We start from the raw sequence: 13061 nt of genomic DNA, 5'->3' as shown, positions 1-13061 counted from the left end.
TACGACACATTTAAAAAAAATTAACTTGCAAAATTATCTTTTAAATTGACAAACATCCTATGTTTAATTCGTGGCACAATTCAAACGGGATCGAAAGATAATCTTTCTCTCCCCATTGATTTCAATACATTATTTTTCCGATATGAGGTCCACCGGAAGGGGAGGGACTTCGCCACTCTATAGGGGCACTGAGCTGCCATCCCCACCATACGTCATCTCACATAATTCAGAGCTGATTGGCTGTAAGTACGTGTGCCGCGAAAAGTGTGGTGTGTGAAGAGGAGGAGAGAGACGTGTCCCAAAACCAGGAAGTAAGCTGCGCATGGGTTCCCTCCACAAATAGCAATGAGATTTCTCCATAGGATTTTAGAAAATAGCTCAAAATAAGATCTGTGGGAAACGTACCTGTTAGATAAATGCACGTTTTGTTCAGCCGGATAATATCCACATGTCTACCCTACTTTTATAATTTTCGAATCATAAATCTATCGATTAGATTTATGATAGACTTTTGAAACTACAAGAAGATAAGGAGGACTTTTACAAACAAGTAATAGAGATTTTTGTCCAGAAGGATAGCTAAATGGACTTCATCTTCAAGTCAAGGTAAGACCGCAATTTTATTGAAAATGGGATCTTACTAAGAGAGAACAATTCAATATTTAACCCTTTGGAGTCGACCGTCACGCCGACGTGATCAGATCACATGACCTGTTCAAGCCGGTGCCGCATAAAAACAACAGTCCGTACAGCATTGCCGTGTGTTTCTGTCGAAAATACTGTCTGGAAACTATATCCCAGTCTTTGTTTCATGCAAAAAGACCCAGTAAACACGGAGATATGATGATACAAAGTTAACACATTTCAAAAGTATGAAAAATGGAAGCACATATTTGAATATCTTCGCCGTATTTGATCATTTTACGGAACGGAAAATACTGGAAACTGTAGATTCTGCTCAACAGGATGTATTTACCAGGGAGGGGTTGAGGTAATCAGTTAAACGGAATGTTCTATTTCGTATATGGCTTCGCCCTCTAAGGCTATCGCTATTGGGTAATCCCCCTGCGCCCCCGCGCAGCACTGAAACACTTGTAGTCCACGCCCACCCGCAAGGTGGGCCCCACCCTCGGGCCTCCTTCCGGTATAAATAGGAAGGTGGCCCGGCAATCTGCTCCCTCTTTTTTTCAGCAAACCAGCACAGTTACTGAAGCACAGCAATTGAGAATCATCATGAGCAACAACTGCGTCCGTGGTTGTCCCTCATGTGGCTCTGGGTTCATAATGAGTTATGACCTGCAGAGATAAAAGCAGTATGCGAATCCTGCCGGGGGTCAGAGCACGCGTACGCGGCTCTAAACCAACAGGTAGCATGCACTGCGCTCGTCTCCCCTCGGGCGACAGGAAGCGGAGAGCGGACACTCTTGCTGCTGTGGCCGAGGAGGACGATTGGCCCGTCCAGGCTTACGAGCCCGCGGACGGGGCCTCGTGTCCCTGGGGCAGAGTGCCGGGCAGGAGTCCGAAGCAACTCCTGCCCCGCCTCCCTCCACGGTTCACCGTTCGGTTCTCCCCTCCCTCCTCTCCCCCGGACGGGGGAGACAGAGTCGGAGCAGGGTGCCAGCTTGGCGGCCGAACATGCTTTCCCCCTCTCCGTCACCACAGCGCGGCGGCGTCTGTTACGGAGACGGACAGAAAAGTGCTACTGGACGCTCCAATCAGCCCGGACGGGCTGTTCGGACCCCAGTTCATGAAGACGGCCGCGGAACAGGTGGACGGCATTCGCCAGCATGTACAGCTGGCTCCAGTCGGCTGAGCTGCCACAGCGGCACCAACGCCCGCAGCAGCCGCGGCGTCCACGCCGGCCACAGGAGGCCGCAAGCGGAGAGACGCCCACAGCAACCGCCCCGGCGGCTGCAGGGGCTCCGTCCCACGTCTCCGCTCCCCCGCCACCCCAGAGACAGGGTCTCCCGGCGGCGAGTCAAAGGGGAGTGAAGCTCCCCCGCTCCTGGTCTGCTCCGCGAGAGCCTCCGAGAAAGCGGAGCCGGTAATTAAGCCGGCTGCCACTAATCTGTTGATTAAGTAGACAGCAGGGCTCCCTGCAGAAGCCTGCTGGTTTTAACCTATCGGTTAATAAACCTGCAGAGCTCGCGGCATTCCCCTGTCCGAGATACGCCTCCTACATACGGTCATAATAACCCATGAGCGCCGGTATAACGCCTCATGGGGACAGCACTGCACACACCTCCACTCATCCCCTGAGCGTGTACACGCCTCATGATGACAGCAGGAGTGAAACGCAGCGTGTGGAGGTTTCCTCGCAGCCCTTTCGCCTCACGGGCAGCGGCGGCGAGGGCAATGGCGTGGCTCGTCACCATGACGACCATTACAGCACATCACAGAGAAGCCAGAACGGGGGAATGAGCAGTATTCCAGGCTGAGTGCCCCCAGCGGTAGCGCCCGCAGCGCCACGGCGCCAGGTCTCGCTGCAAGAAGCCTGCTGGTTTTAACCTATCGGTTAATAACCTGCAGACCTCGCTAATTAAGCCGGCTGCCACTAACCTGTTGGTTAAGTAGACAGCAGGGCTCGCTGCAGAAGCCTGCCGGTTTTAACCTCGGTTAATAACCTGCAGAGCTCGCGGCATTCCTCTGTCCGAGATACGCCTCCTACACACGGTCATAATAAACCCACGAGCACCGTTATAACGCCTCGTGTGGACAGCATGCACACACCTCTCATACCCTGGGCGTGTACGCGCCTCATGAGGAGAGACGGAGTGAAAGGCAGCGTGTGGAAACTCCCTCGCAGCCCTTTTGCCTCACGGGCAGCGGCGGCGATGGCGTGGCTCGTCACCATGAAGACCATTACGGCACTTCACAGAGAAGCCTCTCCCCCCAGCAGTTCCATGGGATACAAGAAACACTCCTGTCATCCCAGGAACAGTGTCTTGCGCGGTTTTTACCCCCGCTATTTTTCTAAATCTCCTCTGTCCGGTGCGCGCGCTGTCCTGCTATGTGGCGCGCACGGCGGCCTGGCGCCGTTCTCAGCGCCTGTTCGTGCACTATAGAGAGAGCTCGATCGGGCAACCTCTGTCTGCACAACGGCTGTCACACTGGCTGTGTGAGGCTGTGTCACAGGCATATGTCTCCTCTGGGGTGGAGCCCCCGGAGAACATCAAGGCGCACTCCACCAGAGGAATTTCCTCCTCCACGGCTTTGCACGGAGGAATGTCAGTGGAAGATATTTGCACGGCTGCATCTTGGTCTTCCCCCTGTTCATTTATTCATTTTTATTTGAGATTTGTCTCCCATTCCTCTCTGACACACCCTGTACTGGGTGTCTTGTCGGGGTGAGTGACGTCAGGGAGCCAGCTGTGCGCCTCTCTCCTGCCTTTTGGCACGCGGAGAGCGGCCCATTTCCCCTCCTTATAGGAGGGATGTTCCTTCTTCCTCTAACACACTTTGTACGGAGTGCCTGGTCAGAGTGAGTGACGTCAGGGATCCAGCTGTGCGCTCTCCTGCCTGTCTGCACGCAGAGAGCTGCTGTTCCCCCACTACGATCGCAGGACGAGGTGGGACTTTCGTCTCTACTTTCTCACAGCGGCCGGTATGTATTGTTCCCAGCCTTCACCCCGTCGGGAAGATAGGCATGTTTTGCTATGTTCCAGGTACGGTGATGAGCCATTACGCATGGCACATCAGGCAGGGGGGTGTTATTGAGCAGGTATGTCTGTGCTTCTAGTGCCGGGCGGACCCAGTGGGGCGCAGACTACATCATGCTTCGCCCTTAACCCAATAGCGATAGCCTTAGAGGGCGAAGCCATATACGAAATAGAACTGAGGTTACCTACTGTAACCCCAACTTCTATGAGTAAATGGCGCAGCCCTCTAAGTGCGGGGCCCCACTGGCTCTACGAATAGCTGAGAAGTTATGTTGTATGGGAGCAGATTGTCGGGCCTCCTTCCTTTTTAAAACGGAAGGAGGCCCGAGGGTGGGGCCCACCTTGCGGGTGGGCGTGGACTACAAGTGTTTCAGTGCTGCGCGGGGGCGCAGGGGGATTACCCAATAGCGATAGCCTTAGAGGGCTGCGCCATTTACTCATAGAAGCTGGGGTTACTGTAGGTAACCTCAGTTACGAAGCAAGACGAAAAGAGACGAAGAGGGATGGCGGGAACCAAGGAGAGGCGGCGGGAAATGGAGAGAGACGAAGATATACGAAGACAGGCGGCGGGAGACGAAGAGAGATGGCGGGAGACTGCGATTGAAGTAAAGTGACAGACACACATTGAGAATTTAGATATAGTTAAATAGATTTAGAGTTTTGAAGATTCAACTATGATGAAGAGAACTCTGAACGTGAGTCAAGCTATAAGCTTGTTTTTTGACATGGAGGAGGAGGAGGAGGAGGAGCCTGTGATGTTGCCCGCTGACTGAAACTGCTTTGAAGCGTGGCACAGATAAAGACAGAAAAAACAGATTTTTGTACATAATGTGTATATATATATTTGTAATATATTTATAATAACATTTTTGCCTTATCAGAATGAAATCCCATGTACATTATTTAAGCTTTTAAATGTTTTGTTTTGCCTACTCTGTCACTTTTGACAGAACTTGAGAAATGAGGAAAAAAGCCTATGGATACACCTGTTATTTGTTCATAAAATGTGTATATAAAGTTCATGCTACCTCAATCAAACTTTCACATTATCATAGTGACATCCCATGTATATATTTCCAGCTTTCAAATGGTTTCGTTGTGTATGTTTGTGTTACCTATATGAAAAATGTCATTGTCAAAATCTGTTTTTATGTTCTTTTGTGATTTTGGGTCCAAAATGTTCATATAGTATCTCAAAATGAAAGAAATAACTATCAAGTTATATAGGTGAGGTTGTCCTTAAAAAAAAGATACCATAACATTGACATGCCAAACATTTCTTAATGGGGTTTAGTAAGACAAATCAAAAGTATGCGAAAACGGCCAAATTAGCCCAGGACTCCAAAGGGTTAAATGATAAAATTGCATTTTTTGGTTATCCTTTTGTTGAACTGTCTGTTTAAAATTAATCGAAGCATCAGACAAAAAAAGCTTTTGAAAATAATATTATATTTTGATTTAGGTCAAAATATTATATTTGTAAACCTGAAGAGTCAGTGCCAGTGCCTCACCAGCCATGAACCTCACTGCAGAAGCTTATATATAGACATCTAAGTTTTCTGTGCCCCACCACTTTTGTACATATAGAAACACCACTGTGTAGCAGGCAAACTTATTTATCTGTCAAAATCCATTCCTGATGTTACATTATATAAGCTTAAGCCGGATACAAAGATACCAAAAATAACTTTGTTTATGTCCAAAGGCTTCACATCGGTCGTCAAACGAGAAATTGCAACATACAAATGCGCGGGTTGATTTTGCCATAACATTTGATGAGGAGCGCATTATGACCTGTTTGTTGTAGCCTGCAGATTTTCAGTAACTCCTTATTTTTCCTGTCAAAATCCAATACAAATAAACTGAAAACTGACATTTATAAACCAAAAACATGGTGCCCGTGTGAGGCATATTTGCAGAGCGGCAGATTACCCAGTAGAGAACGTCGGTCCAGCCCTCCATGGTGATGCACTGGAACACAGTGAGCATGGCGAACAAAAAGTTGTCGAAGTTTGTGATGCCGTTGTTGGGTCCTTGCCAGCCCTCTCTGCAAAATGTACCATTGAGCAAACAGTGGCGGCCATGACCAGACACCGCACATGGCGTGGCCTCCTCTTCCGCGAGGACACCTGGGGGATCAGAGTTATACAGATGAATCTACTAACAAAAAGCGAAAAAATAATCAAAACCATTGACATTAATATTCCCATGGTCTGAAACACTTCACAAGCCTCTGCACTGATATCTTTAGTTTCAAACGTTAAAAACCCTTTTAACTGATTTTATTTTGTACCAAAAGCCTTTTGTTACATACATTACATTACAGCACTGCCATTATAAAACTGGCCGTAATTATACTAATGTATAATCTTCCTCTATACTGGTTATCATACGTTGTCTTGCCAACCAGCAATTTGTCTTTCCTTTGGTAGGATGTGTAATCATTTCTCATAATCTCTCTTTTTTGATAAATGCATTTTCCTTTGAATCTTGAAAAAGCTCCAGAAATGATTACCTTCATTTTTTTAAAAATAATTCATGTGTACAGTAAAGAGATTTTCATTAAGCTTATCATCAAACATATGTCCATATACTCTATATAAAAAAGATCAAAGGACATCAAAGCGAGGGTCCATTAGGTGAAAGGTGTGTGGAAAGATGTATACATACAGTGCTGTCATATTGCTATATTTTCCAGCAATCTGTTATTCAAGCTTCTGTCTGGCAGCCATCATGCACTATGACTGGCTGTATGCATGTGTGTGAATGTAAAGTATAGGTCTACATGCTTCATTCAATTTATCCTTGCTTCTTGAAAATGTCTGCCATGTTGAAAGCAATGCTGGAGTAAAGGCCAAGCCTGTTTACATAATAGCCATATATTAGTCATTTAATCACTGGATTTAAGCCCCATCTGTTGTTCTGCCCTGTTTTCTTTCACTTGCCACCATTCAAATACAAGGTACATGTGTCAGGGATTAAAACCTGCATCCATCCTAAAATGACATACGCCTGCTCATACTGCAGGATGTATGTGGGATTTAAAAAGGGTTTAAAAGGTGAAAAAAGGGCAAGTCTCATTGCTAAAACCCAAATTAAATTAAACCAAAAATGTAACACTCATTAAAACCATACCTGTTTGTCTCATGTAGCATGTGGCGTGCATTTTGCCAATGAAGAGCTCCAGGCCAATGATGGCATAGATGATAATGACAAAGAGGACCAGCAGAGCGATGTGGAGCAGGGGAACCATGGCTTTAATAATGGAGTTTAAAACGACCTGTAAGCCTGCAAACACACAGAGGCAACGGACAAACAGACATAAATATCCATACTGTAAACCAGTAGTGAACCGTCAGTGCCTTCAAGGTATTCAGAGAATACCCTGGAACACTCAAGCATTTGGTGAACTGAACTAACATCAGCTTTTGTTTTAATTATTAGGTCAACTGCCTTTCATACATGAATAACTTTCATGACTGATGAATTATTTTCTCAATTCAATCATATAAAGAAACAATAAGCACAGCAAATCAATCAGACTCATATAAAACCCCTGCAATCTTTGGGTTGTTGTTATGGCCTGGTGTATTTCTCTCAAAGCCTCTGATAGGACTGAATAGCAATAGAAGCCAACCCTTGGTGGCATCAGCAAACAAGCCCAAATATCACCGTTTAATTAAACTGCACATACCATCCGACAAAGACAAATGTTAAACGAGAATAGAACTGAAAATGTCGACTCAGCTCATCTTTCCCAGAGGTCCCGTCTGCCCAGAGACTGGGAGATGATGCATCGCTATGGCAACTCAAAGAAACAGACAAATTAGGGCAACTTCATGTAAGGTCAGACATGAACAGAAACAGTGAAGGAGGCAGTGTCTCCTGGATAATTATGGGATTGGACTAAGCAGATGGAAATATATATAATATTTAGGTTGTATAAAACCTCCCTCACACTAACATTTCATGCACAGGTGTATTTTCAACTTTTGTCGTCTGATTAGACTCTTTCTAAACACTGTGTGGGTTGTACACACTCTGCTTGATTGACAGCTGTTTCTCACTCACCTGTTAGCTGTATTGCGCCTTTATTTACACTGTTATTGTTGTTGTTGTTGTTGTTGTTTCCTAGAGTTTGGTGACCTTTGGGTGCTTTTCATTATGTTTGCGTGTTTCCCTGCTTTCTTCAACAACAAAGGTTCTCTAAGTGCCAAATGAGAAATCTTTGTCCTTGTCAGCTTTAGGTGAGAGTTACATTTCATATGCTGCTCAGCTGTGTGTCACATGCATAGACTGTATACATCAACATGGTGTCCCTGACGTCACCTATAGGATTCTGCTGAGTTGCTGTGAAACCCGAATTAGGCTTGGCAGCGACTTGGTTGTCTAACAACTGCCTGCTCCCACCACTCTGCGAGCTAGCTGAGGCTTTAAAGCTAGGCTAACTTGCTCATTAGCGCAGCCCTTTGTTGCTAGCTGGCTAACCCACCATCTATTTCTTCAGGTTTATAAAACATGTTAATTGACAAAAGAACACTAGCTCTAGCATGTTTTGAGGAGAGTATTTATTTTGTTCTTAATGCTCCTGTTTTCCTGTGCTCCAGGATTCCTGTCTGTTCGTCTGCCATGCTGCCTTCTGGCCAACAACCTTCTCCATTCCTCGTCTGTTGTCTTCAGTCATCCTTACCTTTTTAACCAATTTCCATCTGCAGGGACTACTCAGGTAAACTTCTCCTGCCTGTTTGTCTGTGTTCAGCGACTGGATCCACTTTTAAACCAACCTGACATTTAGGTTTGGGTGCCTGACCGCACCCATTGTCACCCAGATTAAAAGCCTTAGAAGATTGTGCAGGGCTTAAAAGGGGAAAATACGTGCTTTAAACCAAGAAACAGCTCCATGTGAACTCACTAGGAACTCCAGAGACAAGGCGGAGGGGTCGTAGCACGCGAAAGGCTCGGAGGGCCTTGACATCGAAGCCCCCGGGTTTTCCTCCAGACTGGCCGCCCGAGTCAGCGTCTTTGGTTATCATCTCTAGAACCACACTGAACAACCTGATGGAGAGCAGAGAGGCAAAGGGGGAGAGATGAAAACAGAAAACAAAGCCATGTGTCCTCTGTGTACCTGCTTCTGGGTGTGTGTGCAAGTGTATGACATGCTTTATGTGTGTGTGTGCTTACCTTTAGCTTTTCACCGTTCATCACAGTTTACATTGAAGTCTTACTGGGGCCAGGTGGTCCACTGATAACCCATCACTCTAAACAAGGCTGTGTGTGTGTGTGTGTGTGTGTGTGTGTGTGTGTGTGTGTGTGTGTGTGTGTGTGTGTGTGTGTGTGTGTGTGTGTGTGTGTGTGTGTGTGTGTGTGTGTGTGTGTGTGTGTGTGTGTGTGTGTGTGTGTGTGTGTGTGTGTCAAAACATTACTGCCAGCTTTCTACTGGACATTATAAGGATCAGCTGTGAGTTAGGCAAATAACGGAGAGAATTTTAAGATCATTTTATTATTGATTAATCTGCCAATTAATTTCTAGATTAATGGATGAATCGTTTGGTCTATCAAATGTCAGGAAATAGAGGAAAATGTCCATCCCAGTTTCTTAAAGTCCAAGATAATGTCTGTTTTCTCAGTCCAAAACCCAAAATATTCAGTTTGAAAGGATATAAAAAGAAGATAACAGGAAGTCTCGTATTTGAGAGGCTGAAAACAGCATTTTCTGACCATGTTTGCATGAGAAAATTGCTAAATAAAATATGTAATTCATATTTTTCTGTTAAAACACCGGACTAATCTTAGCAGCTGTAATGCTTTTGCAATTCATGAGTGATTATGGGTCTAGGTACAACAGGGAACAGGATAAGCCATGGTGTGTATTGCCTCAGTTTGTAAGAAACAATGTGACTGTGTGTTTATATCGTTGAACCTGGGTGTCTACACGTACATTTTATGCTCTACCTATAAACTTACCCCACTATGACGATGACAAAGTCCAGCATGTTCCAGCCGTTTCTGACGTAGGAGTTTTGGTGCATGACCAGGCCGTAGGCAATAATCTTCAGAAATGTCTCTATAGTGAAAATGATCAGGAAGGCATATTCTACTGTTTCCTGTGTAGAGAGGACACGAGGAGAAAGCACAAGACAGAGAAAAGTTTAGTCATCTAACTTTTCTAACTTTGCAAAAGCACTTCACTGTCGGCCGAATAATGTGCGTGGGGGCTACAAAAACAAGAGGCAATGAGGCCAACAGGTATGAGGCACAACAACAAAGAAAACATTTTCCCTGGTTACAACAACAGTTGGCTTGGCAACCTGTTTCATTTTTTTGCAAAAGCAAGTAAGGTATCTTTGACTTGACTTTGATCAGATTCACAGCTTCCTGCTGACTTACAGTAAGATCATTCCTTTTATTTATGTAATCGCACAGTTTTTCACTGATCCTAGGTCATAAAAAAGTATCATCATTTTATTCTTCAAGAAATATCCATTCCTGATAAAACGTCCCTATTTTTTTTGGCAAGTTTCATGTTCATACTGTAGCATTCACAGAAAAAAAACATTTTGTAAGCTAAGATAAAACGCATACAAATATATAGTTTGTGTGTCCAAGGTTTTCAGCAATGTGAAACATGTCAAACGCTGGCCTTTTATCGAGGGTTGTGATGAGAATACCTGCATAAAATACCAGTGTTTGCGCGTAACACCACTTTGTGATGCATTCCCTGACACAGCACAGTAAAGAAAAGGTTCAAAGTGAAGAATTTTTCATTAGTAGTTTAGAAGCAATGGCCACTTAAATCCAAACAAATATATATTTCATGGCCAAAAAGCACAAGAACATCCTACTGAATGTCCTGCCACCTCATCAGCATGTTTCCATGGTAACACAGTGCCTGGTCATGGAACTGGAACCTGGATTGGGAAATGTGCTCACACATTGATTTATTGAGCGTACACATTATTCCACTTTCTCACCTCCACTTTCTTTCTCTCTCTCAAACACCTTCCTCTCTCCTACGTATCATTTGTATCTCTCTCTCTCTTTCTCTCCCACACAAACTCCCTCTCTCCCTCTCTTTGTTTGTCTCTCTCTCTCTGGCTCCTTCAATGCAAAATGTTAGTGAGTCGGCAGGTTTTAGAGCCCATTAAGTGCAGCACTCCTCTTGTTGATATAAAGGACACAAACACAAGACGCACGCGGAGAGCACGCACAAAGACCCACACAGACACACTCGTGCCCACTGAGAGACACTGACGACAACAGTAACACTCAGATGTCACACCCACACACAAAAGAGACCTGCAGTCAGGGGCGGACTGGGACTACAAATCAGCCCGGAACTCTCGACCGGCCCACTTCGGTACCGCCGGCCCACCGCGGTACCGCAAGTAAATACCGTTAGTAAATTGTCGACGTGGGTGCTAGTGACTTACCGCAGAGGTAGACATTAAGGGTAAAATGCCACGGTAGAATTGTATTATCACTGGCCCCACCATTGTAACCACTGGCCAGATGGTGATCAGTTTGCAACTCCACCCCTCTCTTTACCCGAGTGTCCAAAACATACGGCCTCAGGTCCGATGATACGATAACGAAATCGATCATGGACCTTCTGCCTAGGGTGCTCTGGTACAACGTACACTTATGAGCATCCTTATGTTCGAACATGGTGTTTGTTATGGCCAATCCATGACTAGCACAGAAGTCCAGTAACAAACCACCACTCCGGTTCAGATCAGGGGGGCCGTTCCTCCCAATCACTCCCCTCCAAGTGTCTCCATCATTGCCCACATGTGTGTTGAAGTCTCCCAGCAAGATTAAAGAGTCCCCTTCAGGAGCCCCATACAGGACTCTTTCCAGGGTCTCCAAGAAGGCCGTATACTCTGAACTGCTGTTGGGTGCATAAGTTCACACAACAGTCAGAGTTTTCCCCCCCATAACCCGCAGGCGTAGGGAGTCGACCCTCTCGTCCACTGGGGTAAACTCCAACAATGAAGCACCCAACCGGGGACTTGTGAGTATCCCATCACCCGCCCGGTGCCTCACACCTTGAGCAACTCCGGAGAAGAATAGAGTCCAACCCCTATCCAGAAGTAAGGTTCCAGAGCCGACGCTGTGCGTAGAGGCGAGCCCAACAAGATCCAACTGGTAACGCTCCACCTCCCGCACAAGCTCGGACTCCTTCCCCCCCAGAGAGGTGACGTTCCACGTCCCCAAAGCCAGCTTCTGCCGCCCGGGTCTGGTCCGTTGAGACCCTCTGCCGTCACTGCCACCCTTCTGGCAGCGCACCCGACCCCATCGCTGTTTCCCTTAGGTGGTGGCTCCGCGGGACGGAGAAACGGAGGTGTTGCCCACGTTGCCTTTTCGGGCTGTGCCCGGCTGGGCTCCGTGGCAAGCCCGGCCACCAGACGCTCGCCGACGAGTCCTCCTTCTGGGCCTGGCTCCAGAAGGTGACCCCGGGCTTCCTCCGGGCCGGGTATCCTCACTTCGTGTGTCGTCTTTCATGAGGTCCTCAGTCAAAATGAACATCAAATATGTATACTGTACATGTCTAACCATGCAAGCAACAAAGCACTGATAAAATGTAAGATCTATAAAATTTGGTCCGGAAACGTAAACATTCATGTTCCCCAGAGGATCAACCTTTCTTCCTTTGGTAAGTCTCTGACTTTCTATGTTGCGCTCTTCATTGTTGTGTGTGTCTAGCTAGAATTCATAATGTGGGAATAACATGGAAGCTACAAAGAATGGTTTTGTGTTTTATTTCTCAAACCTTGAAAACAACATATTGATAGCGGGATTTGTCAGTCACATTTTTATCATTATTCTGACATAAGATAAATGCAACACAGACGCTGCATCTCGCAATGTAAACAAAGCCATGATTTGTGCATATGCAGCAATATTTGATCTGCTTCAACATTTAATGAGTTCTTTCTTTGCACATGCCCACAGTCGCATGAATATCAGGCCATTTGTTTTCATGTGATGCTGACGGACAGACAGACTTATTTATACGCACCCGGAAACAAAATCTCTTTGTCTTTTTTAACTGTGTTAATTTACTCAATTCAAAAATAAGACTCGTTTCATTTTCTTACTGTTTAAACCTTCACTAAATGTGGAAGAAAAATATTTGAGAGATTTAAAAAGATCAGCACTGATGTTAAACATGTTTGGTTGTTGGTAAAGGTACCAACATATCCCAAATCACTGCTGTGGGCCCAGATGCAAACCCAGCTGTCTGTTAATATTGACTTTTCTACAAAGAACATGTCTTTGTCTCGCTCTTAATTGTTAACAGGTGTAAGCTGAGTGGTGTGCCCCTACAGAGGCTGTGTGATGATGACCTGTTGAGGTCAACAAGCACCGCGACTCAGAGCTGTTTAACACTGATAAGAGCCT

The 13061-nt window shown here is 45.8% G+C and overlaps 1 protein-coding gene across 1 annotated transcript in view; it reads right to left on the bottom strand.

The window, feature by feature from the left end:
• Positions 1–13061, bottom strand: part of cacna1db (calcium channel, voltage-dependent, L type, alpha 1D subunit, b) — a 114405-nt gene that overhangs the window by 59332 nt on the left and 42012 nt on the right. The window contains exons 4-7 of the mRNA XM_079679472.1: positions 9624–9763; positions 8572–8714; positions 6795–6947; positions 5592–5788 (exon numbers count right to left, since the gene is read on the bottom strand). Of these exons, the coding sequence (XP_079535598.1) occupies positions 5592–5788; positions 6795–6947; positions 8572–8714; positions 9624–9763 (633 nt within the window). The remainder of the gene's footprint in view (positions 1–5591; positions 5789–6794; positions 6948–8571; positions 8715–9623; positions 9764–13061) is intronic.

The sequence above is a fragment of the Notothenia rossii genome, assembly GCF_949606895.1.
Source record: "Notothenia rossii genome assembly, chromosome: 4".
In the NCBI taxonomy this organism is placed as follows: domain Eukaryota; kingdom Metazoa; phylum Chordata; class Actinopteri; order Perciformes; family Nototheniidae; genus Notothenia; species Notothenia rossii.
The sequence above is the reverse complement of the archived record's forward strand: the minus strand, read 5'-3'. Positions and strand labels throughout refer to the sequence as shown.